We start from the raw sequence: 22,627 nt of genomic DNA, 5'->3' as shown, positions 1-22,627 counted from the left end.
CCGGGGGGGGCTGTCGCTGCGCCGGGGGAACTAGCGCTGGGCCGGGGGGGGCTGTCGCTGCTCCGGGGGAACTAACGCTGGGCCGGGGGGGCTGCCGCTGTGATGGGGGGGGGCTGCGCCGGTTACCTTCTGCCTGGCGGTGGGTGACTGGTCGGCCGTGTTCACTCCAGGGGTCCGGTCGGCGGCTGCGGGGCGTCTGGTTGCCATGGAGACACAGCTGGTAGCGTCTCGGGAGCGCGCACGTCGGGCTACAGCAAGCGATGCAAAAAGAGCTGGCGGCCATCTTGGGAAAAAGTTTTATAAGTTGCTGAAACGCTGGAACGGTAAGTAGAAACCAGCTAGGAAAGTCATTTACAGGGGTAATTAGTAATGTATGTTTAATTAGGGGGACTGGGCAAAAAAAAAAATTCACTGCTTCCTCGAGACATCTCCTTTAAATATCTTGTCCAAACTAATACCTCATATTGTATCTATTCCATCTGTTTACACATGCTGGTATGCTTGGTGCATATTTTGAGCATTTATCAGCCATTGGTTTGTGTCTATCCATGAGTATGAAGTTCATTCCACAGTTCTACTGTTCGGTCTAGTTTCGCCAATTCATGAGCTTGAATGGTTTAACATTTATGTCTGTTTCTCAGTCCTGTCTGCTAGTTTCATGTCCAATCTGCAGTTTTGTGGTTCACTCTGAGTTTGCCTGCCGGAGAGTTTCGTGTCCAGTTCACAGTTCACGTAAGACTCTGCAGAGTGTTCATGTCCCAGTTTGACATTACAGAATACACATGTAAACAGATAAGGAGATATTTGTTCATGTCCCTATTTGCCTGTAACACACTGACTGACTCGCCATTAATTCTCTAACTTCCCAGGGGTGTACAAACATGGAATTTGGCACAACCATTCTTTAGGTCCTAAATAGGAAAAGTAAAGGGGTCGCAACTTAATTATTCAATTCTAAGTGCAAAAGTAAGTGACCCCCTATGTAATGTAACTAATAACATACATCTGTTAAGTGCTGCGGAATATGTTGGCGCTATACAAATAAAGTTTATTATTATTATCTGTATCGCAAAAACTTGAAATTTGGCACAACCATTCTTTGGTCCCTTAATTGGAAAAGTAAAGGGGTCACAACTAGAGATGAGAGAGTATACTCGCTAAAGGCAATTGCTCGAGCGAGCATTGCCTTTAGCGAGTATCTCCCCCACTCTAAACTGCAGGTTCGGGTGCCGGCACGGGGGAGCGGTGAGTAGCGGCTGTCAGCAGGAGGGAGCGGGGGGGGGGGAGAGAGGGAGAGAGAGATCTCCCCTCCGTTCCGCCCCGCTCTCCCCCGCAGCTCCATGCCCGCTGCCGACACCCGAACCTGCAGTCTCGAGCGGGGGAGATACTTGCTAAAGGCAATGCTCGCTCGAGCAATTGCCTTTAGTGAGTATACTCGCTCATCTATAGTCACAACTTGATTATTCAATTCTAAATGCAAAAGTAAGTGACCCGCTATTTATTTCAATCATTTTTTATTGAACTTTTTCGATAAACATTAAACAGTAGTACATTATACTGATCTGCAGTTACCGTTTTATCTAAACATAGCCACGCTGATTCTCTCATTTCATAGATTGTGGTTTTTCCCTGCAGAATACATTTATTTTGTAAAACTAAAAACTAAAAAATAATAAATTGAGAAAAGAAAAAAAAAATAAATAAAAAAAAAATACAACTTTATCATGCGTTAATAATACAAGGCACATGTCTGACTAGGGGGGTGGCAGGTAGGGGGGGGATGTTGGGGTAAGGGGTCGGGGGGGGGGGGTGTTGGTCTTGCTTGTAGGCTTTTTAGGCTCTCAGGGGTCCCTAAGGGTCTATAGTACCTGTATATAACCAGTTTTCAAAAGGTTTAGATGCTCTCATGGCAATCCACGGGCTCCAAAGATCATAGGACCTTTTGCGGTCTTTTTCCTCCTCTGCTCCCTCCATTTCGTATCTCATAAGAGTATTAAATTTTTCTGTCCATATAACCTTTGTGGGTGGGGCCGTGGAACGCCATAGGCCCGGGACAGACATCCTGACCGCTAGGATGGCCAATCTCAGGAGTTCGGTTTTGATCTTTGCCATGGACCCTGGGAGCATTAGTAGTAGGGCCATTTTTGGTGTAAAGGACACCGTCGACCTGGTCATGTTATTGTAGAGGAGCTCTACACTTTTCCATAGTTCAGCTACTAGTGGGCATTCCCACCAGATATGCAGCATAGTTCCTATGCTATTCTGGCATCTCCAACATGTCTCAGGAACTTGTGCGTCCATTTGGTGCAGTTTCGACGGTGTCCTGTACCATCTTGATAAAATTTTGAAATTTTGCTCCTGTATTCTGCCGAATTTGGTACTCTTATGACACATAAGGTAGGCCCTCTTCCAGTCTATACTGGTGAACGTTACTCCCATTTCCCTTTCCCATTGTGCCACGTAGCTGGGTGGGTCGTCCTCTGTCCCACGGGCCACCAACATTCTGTATATCAGCGAGATCCCGTGGTCCACGGGTGATGATGTCATGCATGCAGTTTCAAACTGGGTTAGCGGTATGCTGCCACTTCCCCAGGGCGTCAGGGACTCCACATACCCCCTCACCTGGAAATATTTCAATCATGCCCCTGGTGGGGTCTGGTTTCTCCATAGAAGTCTCTCAGGGGTTTCACTCCTGTCTGTGTGATTACGTCTCTCACTCGTGGTATCGGGGTGTTAGGTAGGGACAGGACCGGGCCCCCTCTTCCATAAGCCTGGAACTGGGGGTTGGCTGTCAGTGGGGTCAATGGTCCCGGGACGGAGATCAAACCCAATTTCTGGGCAAATGTGCCCCAGACGCTGAGCACTTCCCTTACTTGCGGTGAAAGGGAAGTTATCTCCTTCACATATTGTCTCGGAATCCATGGGGCCCCCTGAACCGCCGTAGATGTAGTGTTGTGTTCTAATTCTACCCATAACTTTGTATTCTTGTCTCTCAGGAGTGATAGCACATAGTTGCTCAGGCTCGCCCTATAATACAGGGTGAAATCTGGGAGTCCCAGTCCTCCCTGTTCCTTGGGGCGTGTGAGAAGCGCATATCTAAGCCGGGGTCTACGACCCCTCCAGACAAAGTTGGTTATTACCGCGCGTATGTTAAGCAGAAATCGTCTATTGAGGTGGATAGGTAGTGTCTGACACAGGTAAAGGAATTTTGGTAGGGTGTCCATTTTTACAGCATTTATTCTACCTGTCCAGGATATGTAAAGTGGGCTCCACTTTTCTAGGTCCTCTTTAAGTTTGTCAAGGAAGGGTTGGAAATTTAAATCAAAGATCTGGTCCGGGTTTGTGGGGAGTTGAACTCCGAGGTATTTTATAGATGTGGGTTTCCACTTAAACGGGAAAGTCTCTTCTAGATCCAGGGCTTCTCTCTGGGGGATCGTTACATTTAATATCTCTGACTTTTGTAGATTTACTTTGAAATTGCTTATCCGCCCGTACTTTGCGAATTCATTCATCACTACCGGGAGGCCTATTCTGGGGTTTGACACGAACAGAAGGAGGTCGTCCGCAAACAATGCCATTTTATGTTCAGAGGTACCGTCATGTATGCCTCTAATTGATGTATTACTTCGAATGGCATTAGCTAATGACTCCATTGACAAGATATATAGCAAAGGCGACAGCGGGCAGCCTTGTCTAGTGCCATTATGGATCATTATAGGTTCTGAAAGGGCTCCATTTATTTTGATCTTGGCTGAGGGGCCATTGTACAGAGCCATGATCCATTCTCTTGTCCTCTGCCTGAGGCCTACTTGTCGTAGGGTCCCCTCCAGGTATCTCCATCTGACCCTGTCAAAAGCCTTTTCTGCGTCTACCGAAAGCAGACACAGTGGTTTATTTTGTGCTCTAGCCAGGTTGATCAGGGACATAGATTTAATGGTGTTGTCCCTGGCTTCTCTACCAGGGACAAAGCCCACTTGTTCTTTTTGAATCAGGCCCGGTATATGCTTGCCAAGCCTATTAGCAATCAGCTTAGCGAACATTTTGACGTCGATGTTTATCAGTGATATTGGCCTGAAGTTGGAACAGTGCGTTGGATCCTTTCCCGGTTTTGGGACTACTGCTATGTGCACTTGAAGGGCTTGGGGGGGGGGGGGGGGAAGGGATTTTCCCTGGACACCTTGTTAAATGTTTGTACTAGGAGGGGGGATAGTTCGTCTTTGAACTGTTTGTAGAAACGTGCCGAGTAGCCGTCTGGACCTGGGCTCTTCCCTATTTTTAACTCACCAATGCATTCTGAGACTTCTTCCTGAGTAAAGTCCTGATCTAGGTTTTCTGCTATTTCCTCCTCTAATGGACCTGGTCCGAATTCTTTTAGGTACTCCTCTTCTTCCTTATTGTTGGTCTCGTTTAGTTTCTGGTCCTTTTCTATATTGTAAAGTCCATCATAGTAGCTGTGGAATTCGTCAAGTATATCCCTTGTTGAGAAAGCTAAGTCCCCTCCGGCTTTGTGAAGTTTTGCAACGAATGTCTGAGGTATTCGTGAGTGTAGGGATTGCGCTAACTTTCTACCGCATTTGTCCCCGTGTTCAAAGTCGATTCCTCGCATCCTATCTCTATAGGCTAAAGCTTTCTGGTCTAGGATTACCCTGATTCGTTGCCGTAGAGACGATATCTCTGCCTGCAACCCGCTATTTGGCGCTCTTTTATTTGCTAATTCTTGATTCTGGAGGTTTGCCAATAAGTCTCCCAGCTCACGCGCTCTCTCTTTTTTAAGTCTTGCCCCATGCGAAATTAATGTGCCTCTCACAACGCATTTGAGCGCTTCCCATTTCAACGGGGCCCGGGTTTCATCGTCCTGGTGGTCTATTATGTAGTTTGCTATGGTGGTTTTAATTTCTTGTATACATAGGGGATTCTTTAGAAGGTTATCATTTAACCTCCAATTTTTTTGTCTTGTGTCTCCTTGTGTGTCTGCAAATTCTGCGTATACTGGTGTGTGGTCAGACCATATCAGGGGTCCTATGGAGCTGGACGGCTGGGTATCCAATAACGAGTGAGAGACCCACACGTAGTCTAATCTGCTATAGCTGTTGTGTGCAGATGAGTGGTATGTGTAGTCCCTTTCCCCTGGATGCATGACCCTCCATAAGTCAACCAGACGCATCCCTCCCAATTCCTTGAGAAGGGCGCGTGTGGCGGCCCGTGAAACAGAGGACTTACCTGAGGAAGTATCATGTTCTGGGTTGAATGCGAGGTTGAAGTCTCCTCCCAGTATAATGGTTGAGCCCTCTGCGAACCTTGCTAGCTTCTCCAATGTGGTCAGTCCGAAGGATGTCTGTCCCTGATTTGGGAAATAAACATTGGCAAATGAGATTATTTTACCTAACACCTCTGCTTTAATAAACAGGAAGCGTCCCTCTGAGTCACGTAGTACGTCAAGGGGCTAAACTTGTAAAGAATTATGGAAGGTGATAGAGACGCCTCCTGCTTTGCGATTGGGGTCAGGGCTATGGTACCAAACAGGGAACCTTTTAGTGGAGCATGTCGGGATCTCACCCGCTTTGAAGTGTGTCTCCTGGAGCAGAAGGACTTTGATTCCTTTTCTCTGCATGTGGAATAGGATTTGACCTCTTTTGGATGGTATGTTCAGCCCCTTGGCATTGTAGGTACAGATTTTTAAGCTAGCCATGATGTTTCCCACAGAGACGCTGCCCTGCCTTCATATGTACCTGACCCGAAAAGCAAGTTGGGGTAGGGGGCAGAGGGTTGGGAGAGTCTGAGGGGATGGGGATGGGGAGCGGGATGGGGGGGTGTCAGAGCATGCAGTTTTCCTTTTGTTTTTTGTGCCGTAGAGAGCACCATCAAAACACATAAGGAAAAAAACAAACAAACAGTTAGCCGTACTAAAAAAGAAAAAAGAAAAACAAATACAAAACACAAAAAATCCCCAAATCAGGAGGGGATAAAAACTTAAGTAGAAACCAATATATGCCGTGAAGGGCAGGGTTCTGCTGCCCGTCAAACTGAACTTCGGGGAACACACTATATCTTTTAGTGCAGCTCCGGGCTGCGTAATCTATGTGAGAAGCGGAGAGGCCAAAAACAGAGGTCTTCCCCCGACTTCACCATCGCCGTGGCTCACCCCTTGGTAAGGAGCGAGGTCTGTGTGAGTGGCAGTATGCCACCAGAGGCAGGGGGGAGAAAAGAGAGAGTTTAGAGAAAATGAGAAGGACTAGTAGGGAAGTGGGAGGGGGTGGGGGAGAAAAGAATGGGATAGAGCGGGTGGGATAGATCGGGGGGGTTAGAGGTGAGTGGGGGATAGAGATGAGAAAAAGAAGAGAGGGGGAAAAAAAAAGGGGAAAAAATATTTTTGTGCTACTGAAGACGAATTTCCAGCCCGCCGCAGGGCCATCCCGTTAACAGGGGTCTAAGGTGAGTCCATATTCGGTCAATTAGGAGTGTGGAAGGAGGGGGTTCTTTTTCCTTTCCTCTTTCTTCAACCCCAGGGCTTCGTGAGTCCATTTAACTTGGGTCTTCCAGTGGAGGCAATTTCTTTAGGTTCCGTTGCTACTTTGATTCTTGGCTTCGGTATTTCTTACTTTGCGCCCACCTTTTCCCGCTTTTTGCCATTCGGACCTTGGTGGGGGAACCGGGGGCCTTTGAAGGAGGGCCAGTCTGGGATTGCAATGTGTGGTAATTCCAGTGTCCCTAGAAACTCTGGAAGATCGCCCAGATTCTTGAAGGTCGCCGTCTTCCCTCCTGTTCTTGCTTGTAGTTGAAGCGGAAATCCCCACCTATAGGGGATGTTTCTTTCCTGCATGGCGTTGAGCAAGGGTTTCAGGGCCCGTCGTAACTGCAGCGTGCGTCTAGATAGATCTGGGTACACCTCAACTGAATGGCCCCTGAACGTTAGGTCTTCTGCTGCTCGCGTTCTTTGGAGTATTTGGTCTTTTTCCTTGAAAAAATGTACCCGGCAGATGACATCTCTGGGTCTGGTTGGATCTGTGGATTTCGGTCCAAGAGCACGGTGAACTCTGTCCAGTTCCAAATGGCTCTCTGTGGGTCTTTCCAGGATGTGGTTGAAAAATTCAATGACCCAGTCTTCCAGCTGGCTATTGTCAACCTCTTCCGAAAGGCCTCTTATGCGGAGGTTGTTCCGCCTATGGCGATTTTCAATGTCGTCTATATGGTTGGTTAGGTCCGCGATCTGGTGTGCTTGCATTTCTAATAGTTGCGCATGTTCTTTGACGGTGTTCTGGATCATATCCTGGTTCTCCTCGATTTCTTCTACTCTTTGTCCTACATGTTTGATATCTTCCTGTAGGGCTGCGATGCCTAGCTTGTGAGCTTCGTCCAATTTCTGTAGAAGCGAGTTCATCTCTGATTTTGTGGGGATCGCCCTTAGGTGAGCTTTCCAATCCTATTCTTCCTCTGTAATCTCACTCCTTTCGCTGTCTGTAGGGCTAGCGTATGTAACAGGCTGATGCTTTAAGGCGGTTGTTATTCCCCCCTGGGCTATTGTTGGCGCACAGCCTTTGATTCTTATATAAGTGCTTGCTTTGCTGGGGGTTATAGTACCTCTGGGGTGTTCAGCTTCTTCTATATGGGAACGGTCCTGCTGGGCCCGTGTCTGTCTCTGTGGGAGGGGGGAGGCTTTGGGGTCAGCTTTGGCTTTCTGCCTTGTCCCTGTCATGGGGTTCATCTGCCCCTCTTCTGCTTTTCCCCATGTAGGCTGAGGGGGTTGGGAGTCCCCTGCCTTGTCTGCAATTGTGCCTTTGGGGGTTTCTGGGTGCTTCTCTGGGGTTATTGTTTCCCCTTTGCTGCCCTGTGCCTCGGGGTTAACTGCTTCTGCAGGGTCTGTGGCTGGGAGTGGGGGGGCCGCTCTCTGCCTGGTGTGCGGCTGCTTCCCCTCCCCCCCTCCGCGGTTCCCGCTGCTTCCCGCTGGTACCTGGGGGGTTGCTTGCCTTTCTTCCAGGCTTCCTTGCTTGTCGGCCTCCCGATCCTCCGGCGCTTCGCTGCGGTGAGTGCCCGGGCGCTCACTCTCCCTGCGCTCCGCAGCTGCTGGTCTTCCCTCCTCCTCATGTGCGGTGCCATCTTGGAAGCACCTCGCGGCGGCTGTGTTCCTCCCGGGGAGCGTAGAAAACGCTCCATTGCGGCTGGAGGTAGGATTTTCTGTTGCTCCTGGGTGTCTGCTCCTTTTCTCCTTCCCATGCCCGATGACTCTTGGGATTTGCGGCGGCTGGATCGTCTCTACAGGCGGCGGTTCGGACGGGAGCTAAGAGCACACGCTACCTACTCCATCGGTGGCTAGCTCCGCCCCCCCGTGACCCGCTATTTAATTTAACTAATAACACACATCTATACTGCACAAACTTGAAATTTGGCACAACCATTTTTAAGGTTGTAAATAGGAAAAATAAAGGTTGCAACTTGATTATTCAATTCTAAGTGCAAAAGTAAGTGACCTCCTATGTAACATACCTAATTTAATTCCCTAACTTCCTGGTGTCGTACAAATATTAAATTTGCCATGACCATTCTTTACGTCCTAAATAGAAAGAGTAAAGGGGTCGAAACTTCAATATTCAATTTTATTCGTGAAAAACTCCCTGAAAATCCTATACATGAGAAAGTTCATTTCTCAGAAACCATAAAGCCTAGAGAAATGATTTGTATACTAAAGAGCATCTACCTCACCTTCCTGTGTAAATACTGAGGAAACTCTAACGCTCTTCTATGTGTATATACTGAAGATAATCTACCTCACCTCTATGTGTATATACTAAGAAGAATCTACCTCACCTCTATGTGCATATACTGAGGAGAATCTACCTCACCTCTATGTGTATATACTGAAGAGAATCTACTTCACCTCTATGTGCATATACTGAGGAGAATCTACCCCACCTCTATGTGTATATACTGAAAAAAAAATCTACCTAACCTCTATGTGTATATACTGAGGAGAATATAACTGACCTCTATGTGTATATACAGAGGAGAATGGATGGATACATTGTAAGTTATTTCAATTCTACAAAGTGTAATACTATGTAGTGCAGCCTAATATCTATTACCTGCAGAATATTTTTTTATGGTCAGCTGCCACTATATAGCAATGAGAACTACGGTTAATTCACTGCACACAGAGAATGGTAGCTTTTATAGACTCTGAGCAAGGCCAGAAAAAATTAAGCCACTGTATAGCGATGAGAACAATGGCTTATTCACCGCACACAGAGAATGGTAGATGTGAGATACTCTGCACAGGCCCAGAAAAAGTTAACCCAGTGGATAGCGATGAGAACTACAGCTAATTCACCGCACACAGAGAATGGTAGATGTGAGATACTCTGCACAGGCCCAGAAAAAATTGACCCAGTGGATAGCGAGGAGAACTACAGCTAATTCACCGCACACAGAGAATGGTTGATGTGAGATACTCTGCACAAGCCCAGAAAAAATGAACCCAGTGGCTAGTGATGAGAACTACGGCTAATTCACCGTACACAGAGAATGGTAGAAGCGAGATACTCTGCATAGGCCCAGAAAAAATTAACCCAATGTATGGCGATGAGAACTACGGCTAATTCAGTACACGCAGGGACTGGTAGCTTTTATAGACTCTGAGGAAGGCCAGAAAAAATGTAAGTTAAAAATGGTAAATTTCTATGTACTGTGTATACACCCCTGGCAGTACACTGCATAAAACCTCTACCAGTTGGCAGAATAAAGCCAGGATGCTTGCAAAAAAAAATTGGTGCACTACTGGTCCCAGCCAGCCAAAATGCTAATGCACACAATGGGGAGAAGCTGTAAGAAGGATTGTTGGGTTCTTGAAGTCAGGATCCCTGTCTAACCGCACCTTACACTAACACTTTCCCTATCTCAGCAGCTCTTTCCCTTACTCCTGCCAGCATGCGTCTAAGGCGAGCCACGGGCGGCACCAGTTTAAGTAGTTGGCGGTCACCTGATCCCGCCAGCCACTCACTGCTGTACACGTGCACAGGGTTGGCACGTCACAGCAGGAAGTGGTGATGCCTTCCCTGCATGATTAGTGGCTAAAAATGGCAATAAACATGCGGGGAGGGGAAATGAAATTTACTCGAGTACAGCGTGGTGCTTGACTCGTGTAGCGAGCATCTTGAGTAGCCTAATACTCGATCGAGCATCAAGCTCAGACGAGTGTGCTCGCTCATCTCTAATGTTATGTAAAAGAAGGTGCATGACTGCTTAAAACTTTCTTCCCCTGCACTCAGTTTTAGATAAGGATTGGTCTACACGAAGTTGATATTAGTGTACCATGTCTCCACCGGAAGTATGGGTGGAGACATGGGTTGGCGGCCCTGAGTTCCAGGGGAACATCCTGGTGCTGCCCACAGCATCCACATGACAGCTGACATATGTCCCTATGTTCATATGTCCTATTTCAAGAAAAAAATAGTGGAGGCAGCAGTTGATGCAAAAAGTAGAGAGATTGTTATTCCTTCCACACAGAAAAAACGACGTTTCGACCCTTGTATAAGTGGGTCTTTGTCAAGTATACAACAACATGGAACATATATATAGTGAAGAGCATATACAGTCTGTGTAATACATTATATTAAAGGCAAATACCAAGACATGGATTATAATGCAGGTACAATGTACTGAATATCTGAGATTCTGGGAGAGTATATAATGCATAATGTTTTTCACTGTTGGGGCATAGTATAGTAATCCCTGCCTTGATATTCGTTGAAATGTCATGGGGCAAAATTGGAGTGGATACTCTCCCAGAATCTCAGATATTCAGTACATTGTACCTGCATTATAATCCATGTCTTGGTATTTGCCTTTAATATAATGTATTACACAGACTGTATATGCTCTTCACTATATATATGTTCCATGTTGTTGTATACTTGACAAAGACCCACTTATACAAGGGTCGAAACGTCGTTTTCTCTGTGTGGGAGGAATAAAAATCTCTCTACTCTTTGCATCAACTGCTGCCTCCACTATTTCTTTCTTGGAATATGCATTGACGGTCCGAAGTGGATCCTGACTGAAAGAAGGCGTGCAGGTTCCCTGTCTTATCTAGGCGAGAGGAAAGGATTGTGCTGCTGGCCACCATTTTGTATGCCATATGTCCTATTTCCGCTCCTGTTCCCCACCACTGCTTATGGACCCACTGTCAGCCTTCATGCCGCCCCTGTATATGGCCCCCCTGGTATCAGTGCCAATGCCGACCATCTCCAGACTGCAGTGTGTTCTCACCACCTCCATCCTCTTTCTCAGCTAGACACGCTTGCATGTCCGCTCCCGTGGCCCACCGGATGATACACACCCGGGGCTCATCCGTTGGGTGGATGATGAAGGCTATACACCACGAGAAAAAGCCGTAGAAGGAGGAGGGTGATGGAGGCTGTACTCCACCGCACCCACTGCTGCTGGCGCTCTGAGGATGGAGGCTGTCCACTGCTGGGAAGGTGTGTCTGCAGCAGCCAATCGCCAGCTATGAATATGCCAAAAACCTTTCATAGCACCTGCATTAGAATGCCGAGTATGTTCCTGTCCTTATTGCACGTGTCTTCGATTATAATCCTAGGCTCTAAGTTGTTGCTACGTTGTTGACAGCACTGTGCTATAACTGGCTGGCACTGTTGCATGATGCCATAATGGACGACACGTGACAGCTTGGTAAAATAACCTGAGACCCTGCTGTGGGCTGCAGCAGGGAGATGTATATATGATATATACTAGTTGGATCCAGTAAAAGGGTTTTCCACATTTCACTTAAATTTCAATAAAACCTTTTTAAAGATAACAGTTATTAAAGAGACCCTCTAATCCTGGACAAACAAAGATGGCCGCACTCACTAACGGATGCACAATGTGAATAGTATGCATCATTAGTCTAAAACAATACATGCTGCTCTGACTGGGCTGCGCTGCTGACATGGGCAGCACTAGCAAATCAGAGCAGCCTGTAGTGTTTTAGACTAATGATGCATACTTTTCACACTGTGCATCAGGTAGTCAGAGAAGCTAGTGCGGCCATCTTTGCTTGTCCATGGTCGGAGGGTCATTTTAAATATATTCTAAATATACATAATTCTTTTTTTCTGCTTCCTATAAAAAACAACTACGTCGGAAATAAATAGTACTACATTGATACCAGTTGTTTTCTCTTATTTTCCATATCAACTACTATTAGTACTACTACTGAACTGATTCACCATTAATGATAGCTCAGAATTATATTTGTTTACAGGTAGACACATACACTGATTGTGAAAAACAATCCGGCCCCTAGAAGATGTTGCCGCTTTACTGCAAAACTCGGCAGCAGTTACATCTCAGGCAGATATGATTAGAGTTGTGGCATGATTAGATGAACGGTCTTGTCACCCGAGGTCATAAAAGTGGTTCCTTAAAAGGCTCTCAGAGGCTCCTTGTGTGTAGTGACCACTTCTTCCGCTTGTGTAGAGTTTGTTGAACATTAGATGCCTCTACGAAGTAGAGAAGAGATTTTGCACAGTTTTCAGAGTCTGAGTAGGGGCACATTATTGGGATGTTTGAAGCTGGATGGTCGTACCGATGAATTGTCCCCCACCTGGGCCGTTCTGACCAGATTGTTTGGAGGTGTTGAGATCAGTGGATGTATGAGGGCACGGACACAAAGCTACCGGGCTCAGCATGCCCCCGACAGACAATCAGTAAAGAGGTTCGTCTGATTGTCCGACAAGCACAATTTCATCGCTAGTCTGGTCACCAGATTTATCGCCAATAGAACATAGATGGGACCATCTGTGATGCCAACTTTGACAGCCTATGAGTTAACCCACGATCTAGAGGGTTAATTACAGAAAATGTGCAGCGACATGCCGCAGAATACCATACAGAACCTGTATGGCTCCATACCCGCTCGTATCACATCTTGTATCCAAGGTAGAGATGGCCCAACAGGGTACTAGAGCCTCTATGCCTGCCTGTATCACATCTTGTATACAAGCTAGAGGCGGTACAACAGGCTACTAGAGCCTCTATGCCTGCCCGTATCACATCTTGTATCCAAGGTAGAGATGGCCCAACAGGGTACTAGAGCCTCTATGCCTGCCTGTATCACATCTTGTATACAAGCTAGAGGCAGTACAACAGGGCACTAGAGCCTCTATGCCTGCCCGTATCACATCTTGTATCCAAGCTAGAGGCGGTACAACAGGATACTAGAGCCTCCATGCCCGTCTGTATCACATCTTCTATCCAATCTAGAGGCAGTCCAATAGGGTACTAGAGCCTCCATGCCCACCCATATCACAATTTGTATTCAAGGTAGAGGCAGCCCAACAGGGTACTAGAGCCTCCCTTCAAGGGTTAAGTTTTCTCCTTTTGATATGATATCACTTATATCAATGTTACAATCACACAGAGAAAGTTTAATTCCATTCTGACAACTCCCAGGGGAGGGATTGTTTTTGACAATGAGTGTATAATACAGGGATTAATCTAGTGATATTGCAGATACTAGATAGGTACACGGGCATGAAGCTGCAGATGGTGGGCATGTGAGGCTCCATATGTTCAGAGGGAAAAGTACCGTGGTCAGCGCTTTTAATTAAATGAACATGTTGTGTCGTTTGCTAATACTACTCATGACCCAAAGAAGAAAAGCATAGGGAAACCATCACAATGTAAAACAAGTCTGTCAGTTATGAACACAGTGTTGAAATTGGCCATACAATGAAAATATACAGTATATAATACAACAGGCTTCATGTACAAAGTGTCCAGTGTCAGACATAGCAACCAAACTGATTTCCGTTTTCGGTATTTTAGAGTTTATTTTAATATGAAAGAGATTGCTATGGGCAGCATGACAACTTTTATGCATGAAACCCAATAATGCTCTTTTAAGGGGTTGTCCCACTTCTAGCTGCCTTGCTGCAGGAAGCAGACAGCTCTGTACATTGCGCAGTGGCATGGGTTGGTACTGCAGGCTAAGTCCTATTGAAGTGAATCGGCCACTTTGCAATGTATACAGCTGCCTGCCTCCTGCAGCAAAACAGTTGAAAGTAGGAAACCCATTTCAGGCCAGTTTTACAGACTTCTAATAGATAAATAACTAACTAACTATCACTCCTGTGCTTTGCATTGCAACTATATCTCATTAGTATTTCACTTGTATTTGATCTGTATTTGAGGTCATTGATTTGAAATTAGAAATAGTACAAAAGAATATTAATGAATGCAAAAGCAGAAGCAAACACAGAACAAATAATGATGAAATACGGATGACATACGGATGCGTCCATATTTTAATAACTTCCCATAGACTATGATGGATGTATGAGTCACCAAAAATATTTGTGAAAAAGACATCCGTGTAAAACAGAAACATAGATTTACCTTATCTCTGTATTACCGTCCACAACACACAGACCAAATACAGATAAAAATGCACTTGTCTAAGACCTCGGTTTTGTGGGCGAAAAAAATGTGCTGCACGCATGTGCAAAATGCACATGACCGAAGCTCCGTGCTTTTTTTTACATGTGCTCAAAATAGTGTGTTCACATGATGTAATTCACAGGTTACCACGGGAGGTGGTGAGTTCTCCTTCAATGTAAGTGTTCAAACAAAGGCTGAACAAATATCTGTCTGGGATAATTTAGTGAATCCTGCACTGAGCAGGGGGTTGGACCAGATGGAGGTCCCTTCCAACTCTACCATTCTATGATTCTATGAATTATGCGTAGCTTGCACCTATACAGAGTGTGGTTCTATCTTTAACGTTCAGCACGGACCTTACAGGCATGCATTCTAGGCACGCATGTCCCATCTTTTGCAGGTGCAAGTATTTTGCGCCTCTAAAAAACAGACATGTGAACACTTCATAGAAAACCAATGCGTTCTAATAGACGCAATTTTTTGCATGCACATTGGTGCGAAAAATTACACGCTCAGACGAACAAGGCCTAAAAGTGACCTAATATAGTATGCACTATAATTTGTGCATTTGTTGTGGCCTGAAGCCTCCGGCCCCAATGCTAAACCTGTAATGTATATCACTGTATGCCTATATAGTGGCATACAATACATCGAAAATACTGCCAGAGGTATGCGTCAGGAAATCCTTCCAACGTGTTACTCCAAAGTGTGCTGCAAATGCAGTGTAAATACACCCTAAAGAGAAATATTATTTATTGGACATTTCTTTTATTTGAACCCTCTAGATTTAACCCCTTAGTGACCAAGCCTGTTTGCGCCTTAATGATCAGGTCAAATTTTGCAAATCTGACACGTGTCAATTTAGCATGGAAAAGCACCAGAAAGGTTTTGCATATCCAAGCGATTCTGACATTGTTTTTTCGCCATTGTACTTCATTTAGGCGGAAAAAAAAGACCGATAGAATTTGTGTTTATTTATTAAAAGCGCCAAAATTGGGAAAATTTTGAAAAAATCATCATTTTTTCACATTTCCAACTGCAATATCTCAAATATGTGCAAACATAATATAGAAATTTTTGCTAAGCTATATATTTCCATCCGTTTACTTTATTTTGGGCGCACATTGGAAAAACTTTCATTGTTTTTTTAACCATTTAGGAGACGTACAAATTTAACATTACTTTTCTGAATTTTGAGGAACACTTTGTTTTCCTACACCAAGCCAAGATTGGAAAGGCTCATAGGAGTCAAAATGATAGATACCCCCACAAATGACCCCATTTTAAAAACTACACCCCTTAACGTATTCACTGAAGGGTGTCATGAGTGTTTTAACCCCACAGGTTTTTTTTAGGAGTCAATGCAATTTAGAAGAGAAAAACTAAAATTTCATATTTTTGCAAATATGTCATTTTAAAGACAGGAATTTTTTCTATAGTACACATTAAAATGAGGATTTGCACCCCAGAATGGATACCCCTGTTTGTCCTGTGCTCAGAAACATACCCATTGTGGCCCTAGTATTACGTCTGTATGCACAATGGGGCCCAAAATGAAAGGAGCAACCGGTGGCTTTCGGAACAGAAATTTTGCTTGAAGGAGATTTAGGCCCTATTGCACACTTGTAGAGCCATTGAGTGACCAAAACGATGGAGAACCCCCACAAGTGACCCCATTTTGAAAAGTAGACCCCTTAACGAATTTATCTAGGGTTACGATGACTTTTTTGACTTCACAATTTTTAAATGAATCTAAGCCAAGCCGAAGGAAAAAAATTACGATTTTCATTTTTTTGGTAATTCTGTCATTTTAAAAGCAGTTTTTTTTGTACAGCACATATATGAATGAAGACTTGCACCCCAAAATGGATACCCCTGTTTGTCCTGTGCTCAGAAACATACCCATTGTGGCCTTAATCGTATGTCTGGATGCACAATGGGGCCCAAAATGAAAGGAGCAACCGGTGGCTTTCGGAACAGAAATTTTGCTTGAAGGAGATTTAGGCCCTATTGCACACTTGTAGAGCCATTGAGTGACCAAAACGATGGAGAACCCCCACAAGTGACCCCATTTCGAAAAGTAGACCCCTTAATGAATTTATCTAGGCGTACAATGACTTTTTTGACTTCACAATTTTTGAATGAATCTAAGCCAAGCTGAAGGAAAAAATTATGATTTTCATTTTTTTGGCAATTGTGTCAATTTAAAAACAGATTTTTTTGTACAGTGTACATAGGAATGAAGACGTTCACCCCAAAAGGGATACCCCCGTTTGTCCTGTGTTCATAAACATACCCATTGTGTCCCTAATCTACTTAAAGAAAACATGGCTAGGCCTATAATGGAAGGAGCACCCGTTGGATTTCAGGGTACAACTGAATAAATTCCAGGCCCCATTGCCCACTTGTAGAGCCATTGAGCGGCCAAAACGATAGAGAACCCCCACAAATGACCCCATTTTGAGAACTAGACCCCTTAACAAATTCATCTAGGGGTCTACTGCATATTTTGACCCCACAGTATTTGAATAAATCTAAGCAAAGCAGAAGGAAAAAATTACGATTTTAATTTTTTTGGCAATTTTGTCAATTTAAAAACTGTTTTTTTTGTACAGTGTACATAGGAATGAAGACTTTCACCCCAAAATGGATCCCCCTGTTTGACCCGTGTTCAAAAACATATCCATTGTGGCCCTAATCTACTTACAGGACACATGGCTAGGCCCATAATGGAGGGAATGCCCGCTGGATTTCAGGGCACAACTGAATAAATTCCAGGCCCTATTGCCCTCTTATACGAAAAAAAATTTGACTTCCTAAAAATAAACCCCCCGCCATCCCATTTTTTGGCATTCCCTAAATATTAGATAAAGGTAATAATATAAACTGCGTTTTATGTCCGAAGACAGGGGTAATTACAGAGGCTGGTTGGGATGGGCACATGGGGCAAGAAAACCGTGTATCCCCCCTCCTCTCATGCTTTTTGGTGGGTATTTCGTAACCTCAGCGGCAGGGATGGGGTGTAAAAAGTGGCGCTCTGTGAGGCTTTGTAATCTTGCTGCAGTGCAGCGGTCTCACACAGAAGGCGCTCAACAAGGTGCTCCTGGAACTGCATGAAGGCGAGCGTTCCAGGGGCTTCTTGTAAATTACGGATTACAGGTAGCGGTCTGAATAACGCCGAGCTCACACGGCAGTAGGTGGAATCCGCTTGCGGAGGCCCGCAGCGGATCCCATCTGTGAGCCTGGCTGTGACCCTGCGTACGGCCGCGTAATGTACTGCGCATAACTGTCTATTCACACAGGCGGTCGTGCGCAGTACACCGTTGTTTGTTTTTATTTCCTGCGCTGTCGCTTAGAGATGACCCGGGTACCCGCAGCCCGTACACAATGTGTTTGCATATGGGCTGCGGGTATATCCGTGGTCATAGAGCACAATGGGCTCTAGGTCGCGGATATCCGCAGTAAAATATAGAATGCCGTGTTCTGTTTTGGCGAGTGGATTCCGTAATTCCGACCCACTAATTGAGGGGAATTGTGTAATCCAATGCATGCGATTGATCCGTGGATTACCGCTGATCAAGCGCATGCAAAACCCATTATTCCTCTCCGGTCATGCGTAACTGGCCTAATGTTATATCGCTAATTTATCATGCCACCGGTCACTGCTCCAAGCACTCAGCAACCGTTGGTCGCTGGGAGCAAGGAGTTTTAAAATTTCCTGGGCTCCCTGGCTCCTGTGAATGTGTCCGGCATTTTGCCGGCGGGCGCATGCGCAGCAGCCGGAAGGGTCCATGGAGGATAATCGCATCTGGATTCAAATGCGGAAGCCTCCGAGAAGATGTTTCATCTCCTCTCACCGATCGCAAGAACTTTTACGTGATCGCCATTATGCATTGGATAACGGCGATCACGTGACCAGTAACCGCATACTGCGGCTCCCCGTGGCCCCCCGTGACATCTCCAGGCTCTTGGCTACCTTTGGCTACCTTTGGTAGCCAGGAGCAGGGAGATTTTAAATTTCTTGGGCAATCTTTCACTTTTGCACATGCGTCCGCCATCATGCTGACAGGCGCATGCGCAGAAGCTGGGGTAAGGTCCGCGGATGAACATCCCACCAGGGAACAAGTCCAAGACCTTGGGTACGTAATTTCATCCCCCCTTACGGATACGATCCGTAAGGGGAGATGAAACTTTAACTTTTTAAACTTAACTTTTTTTTTTTTTACTTTTTAACTTTATATGATCACCGTTATCCGATGCATAACGGTGATCATATGACTGGAAACCGCATACAGCGGTCCCCAGTCATATCTCCCTGCACTCGGCTAACTGTGACAGCCGGGTGCAGGGAGATTTTGAATTTGCCGGGCTCGCCGGCCTTCTGCGCATGTGCGCCACATCGGCACATCGCAGAAGCCAGCGGGGGGTCCGGAGACCGGCCGGAGGACATGGAGCAAGCGGGGTGAGTATTTTCACCTTCCCTCATGGATCCGATCCATGAGGGGAGGTGAAACTTTTCTTTTTTTAGCATCTTTGTTTACTTTTCCGCGATCGCCGTTATCCATCGGATAACGGCGATCGCGGTACCGGGGACCGCTCACTGCGGTCCCCACTGACCGCTCACTGCGGTCCCCACTGACATCTCCTGCCTCCTGGCTACCTACAGGAGCTGGGAGCCAGGAGATTTAAAATTTCCCGCGCCGCCGGGCCTTCTGCGCATGCGGCTGACGTAATGCCGCCTGGCGCGCATGCGCAGAAGGGTGGCTACGGGGCCCGGAGCATCGGGAGAGCGGGGAGCAGTGCGGCGGACCTCGGTGAGTAATTTCAGCTGCCCCGATGGATCCGATCCATCAGGGCAGCTGAATATGTAACTTTTTTTCAACTTTTATTCTCTGAAGGAGACGTGTTTTTACATCCTCAGAGAATAAAGCCCACTTCGAGAGGATGTAAAATCACTATGGGCTGGTCGTTAAGGGCTTAAGGCCTCCAAGCTTTTGTACCTTGTGACCAACATTCAACTTTTATTGATGGTCAGGAACCAAAAAATGGATGAAAGATATTAAATATGGAGAAACAATAAATTATGAATTTTCAAACTGAGTCAAATCCAACACTAGTATTATACTATCCAAATTAGCACTGACCCATGGTTAGAATATGTCAGCACTAATCTAAATTGCCAGTGCATATGGTCATATGGTTACCTGTGTATAGGAAAGACATAGTTGAATTAGAGCAGGAAAAGAGGGTGTCCAAGCGGTTTTCCATTGAAAACATTTATCTTATAGCCATAGGATAGAGAATAAATGCCTTATCACTGGGGATCAGTCTCCTGTGACCTCTAGCGATCCAACATTTAAGAGTGCTGATCTTTGGATCGCTGGAGGTCATGGCGCATTCAGGTAGGCCAGGCTTTGGAAAGGGAATAAATGTACTAACCAATGGGGCCCCCGTGATAAGACATGTGGATAGGGGATAAATATCTTTAATGGGAAAACCTCTCTAAAGGAATTGATGGATAGGTGGACTGTGCCATTAAGACAAGTTATCAAATTTAAGGTTATTCAGTTTTGAAAAAGATGCCTTAAGTGTGTTTTAATTACAGTGTTAAAATAGATGATCTTTCTAATGAGCTTTTTACACTTTGACAAGGGGGCATCCTCTACGTCTAGAAGAAGGAAGGTTTCACTATCATCATAGACAGGGATTTTTACTGTAGGAGCAATGAGACTATCGAACTCTCTGCCTGAGGACGTGGTGATGGTGAACTGAATGAAGAAGTGCAAGAAGGAGTTAGGCATTTTCTTGCACAAGATGATATTACAAGTTATGAGTACTAGGTCATACATGTAGTAACATGTATGCAGATGGGACCCTAATCCAGGAGTTCTGGTTGCCAGTTTTGGAGTCAAGAAGGATACTTTTCCCCTAATATAGGCAACTGGTATTTTCCACATAGAGATTTTTGCTTTCCTTTGGATCAACACGGTAGAATTATAAGTTGAATTTGTTGGACCTATGTCTTTTTTCAACCTTATACAACTACAACTTAAAACGCCTATAGTGAGACAGACAACAGGGGTCATAAGCAATATATAGCTCCTGAGCCACTGGTTGGGGACCATTGTTCTAGATCGTATGAAAGTTGTTGATAAAACACTAGCGAAATACCAGTCTAGTATTTTGTGGTTATTAATCGGTATATAAGATGGACCATACCTGAGGTAAAGAGATCAAGGGACATATGTTTCATTAAAATATATTTGTGCCTTGGATACCATTTTTTATTGTAAAACAATCTATTAAACAGAGATGGGCAAATTATTATATACTACAATGAATATATGTGAGTGCTCGTTCATGAAACACTTTAGTGCAATCTGAAGATATCACATACTTGTGTATTAGCTATACACACAAGACACATTTCAGGCTTAAAAAGACATAGCAACTTCTTCAGAAATGTTCTTATATGGTGGCTTCTGATAAATGACATTGTGAAGTGGTAATTTGCCCATCACTTTTATTAGCCATCAATATTTCCATATATTCCATTTGTGAACCAGGTTCATAAAAAACATTTTATGGCAAAGCTGTCATGTATCCATCCCTTCCCTGGAAGGAGACTGCTCATGGTTGACACCCTGTGTATTGTGAATTGTCTGATTATGTGAAATTGAATTCTGCTGAAGTTCTAATGCAATAGTATTTTGTGGAAATTCCTTAACTTGCTTTTTGTATTCCAAGAAAGTGCAAACTTTAGTGGATATTGCAATAATATTCTTGCCGATAAAGATGGTTGAAACTCTGCTGTCCTGAAATAAAATCATATTTACCACTCTAATAAAAATAGTAACAATGTTGATGGTCACAAGACTTAAGACAGGATAAAGCATCATCTTCTGAGGAGCAATGTGCTCCCCTTGCATGCTTATTTCACTTAAAGAGACACAAGGTAAAATCAAAAGTAAGATGTAGCAGTAAAAAAACATGAGTCCTTCTGCCCATATGGGTAGTCCGGTTTTATGAGGCTCCCACAAATTAGCTTGAATATCCAAAATATCAAGTAAATCAAGAGCAACCCAAAAAAGACGACCCCTTAAGTCTTCCTTTTTTCGGAATGTCCTTACATATTCCATGCTGTCTAGTGACACCAGAACCAAGTATAGTCCTGGGACAGAGATGGATAAGAGTAACGTCAGTGCCTTTCTAGCTACAGTATCTACATTTTTCTTATCAGCTTTGTAATTCTGAAATATAAAATATAATTTAATTTCCAAAACAAATATGTACAGGAACCACAAAATCATTGCATATCCTCGCTTGGCTGTTTTTACTTCAGCTCCAACCCAGACGGCCACATAGCGCAAAACGATTAAGAAGCAAATGTCTCCAACCAGCACAATGATGCACACTCCAATCTTCCTTGGGCCTTGGTTCTGCTCCACAAGATATGCATCCATGAAGGCCATGCTGGTCATAATAACGATAGTGGTAAGACACACATGACGCTTGTCTGGAGGTGGAAGAACCATTTTTTGCCACTATATTCCAGGTTTTCATGAAGAAAGAACAGCTCTCATGCATTAGTAATGCATCATCAAGAAAGTGATCAATCTCAAATTTACTTTTTTAGCAAAACTTCCGTGGTTTCAAACATTTTTACCTTTCTTTGTTCACAGATGCTTCACTTTGTAATTCCGCATGCTTCCTTCTTCTCATGAGGCTTTAGTTTAATGGTCTAAGTAAGAGCACAGTATAAAAAGTAGACTATATAGTAACAAATCCACATAAAATTTTAACATTGATTTCGTATTTTTTCCTGAGGTGGTGTCCAGGTTTACACAGAGTAGTGATCAGGTAAGGTGCAGGCGCTATTTATTTCCTGTGCTTGTCACAAAAACATTGCTTTTAAAGTTGGAAATTGCTGAAAAAGGAATTTTTTTGGAATGAAATTCTTCAAGAACACTTGGGAGTGAGGGAACAACAAATCATGGGTAGATTATAGAGTTCTTTTGGGGTTGCTATTAACATTGATCCCGATGGACTGCTACTGCTCACATTCTCAAGCATTCCAATTCTCTGTTATACTCCAGCTCTGAAAAATAAAACAAATACAATTAATTCAAGATACTCTGAAATCCAACACATAAAGTTAAGACCGTTCACACTAATGTCACAGTTTGTTTTTTTG

At 44.6% G+C, this 22,627-nt stretch overlaps 1 protein-coding gene across 1 annotated transcript; it reads right to left on the bottom strand.

The window, feature by feature from the left end:
- Nucleotides 1-20,885: 20,885 nt before the first annotated feature.
- On the bottom strand, nt 20,886-22,228 carry TMEM121 (transmembrane protein 121). The gene has a single exon (XM_066605855.1). It carries the CDS (start codon nt 21,966-21,968, stop codon nt 21,030-21,032), a length of 939 nt encoding a protein of 312 aa, XP_066461952.1. The 5' UTR covers nt 21,969-22,228; the 3' UTR covers nt 20,886-21,029.
- Between the last annotated feature and the right edge of the window lie 399 nt (nt 22,229-22,627).

The sequence above is a fragment of the Eleutherodactylus coqui genome, chromosome 6, assembly GCF_035609145.1.
Source record: "Eleutherodactylus coqui strain aEleCoq1 chromosome 6, aEleCoq1.hap1, whole genome shotgun sequence".
Taxonomy (NCBI): domain Eukaryota; kingdom Metazoa; phylum Chordata; class Amphibia; order Anura; family Eleutherodactylidae; genus Eleutherodactylus; species Eleutherodactylus coqui.
The sequence above is the reverse complement of the archived record's forward strand: the minus strand, read 5'-3'. Positions and strand labels throughout refer to the sequence as shown.

Bases quoted from the DNA above. Each gene is read 5' to 3' on its own strand.
- TMEM121 (XM_066605855.1), bottom strand. From the start codon at position 21,968: ATGGTTCTTCCACCTCCAGACAAGCGTCATGTGTGTCTTACCACTATC.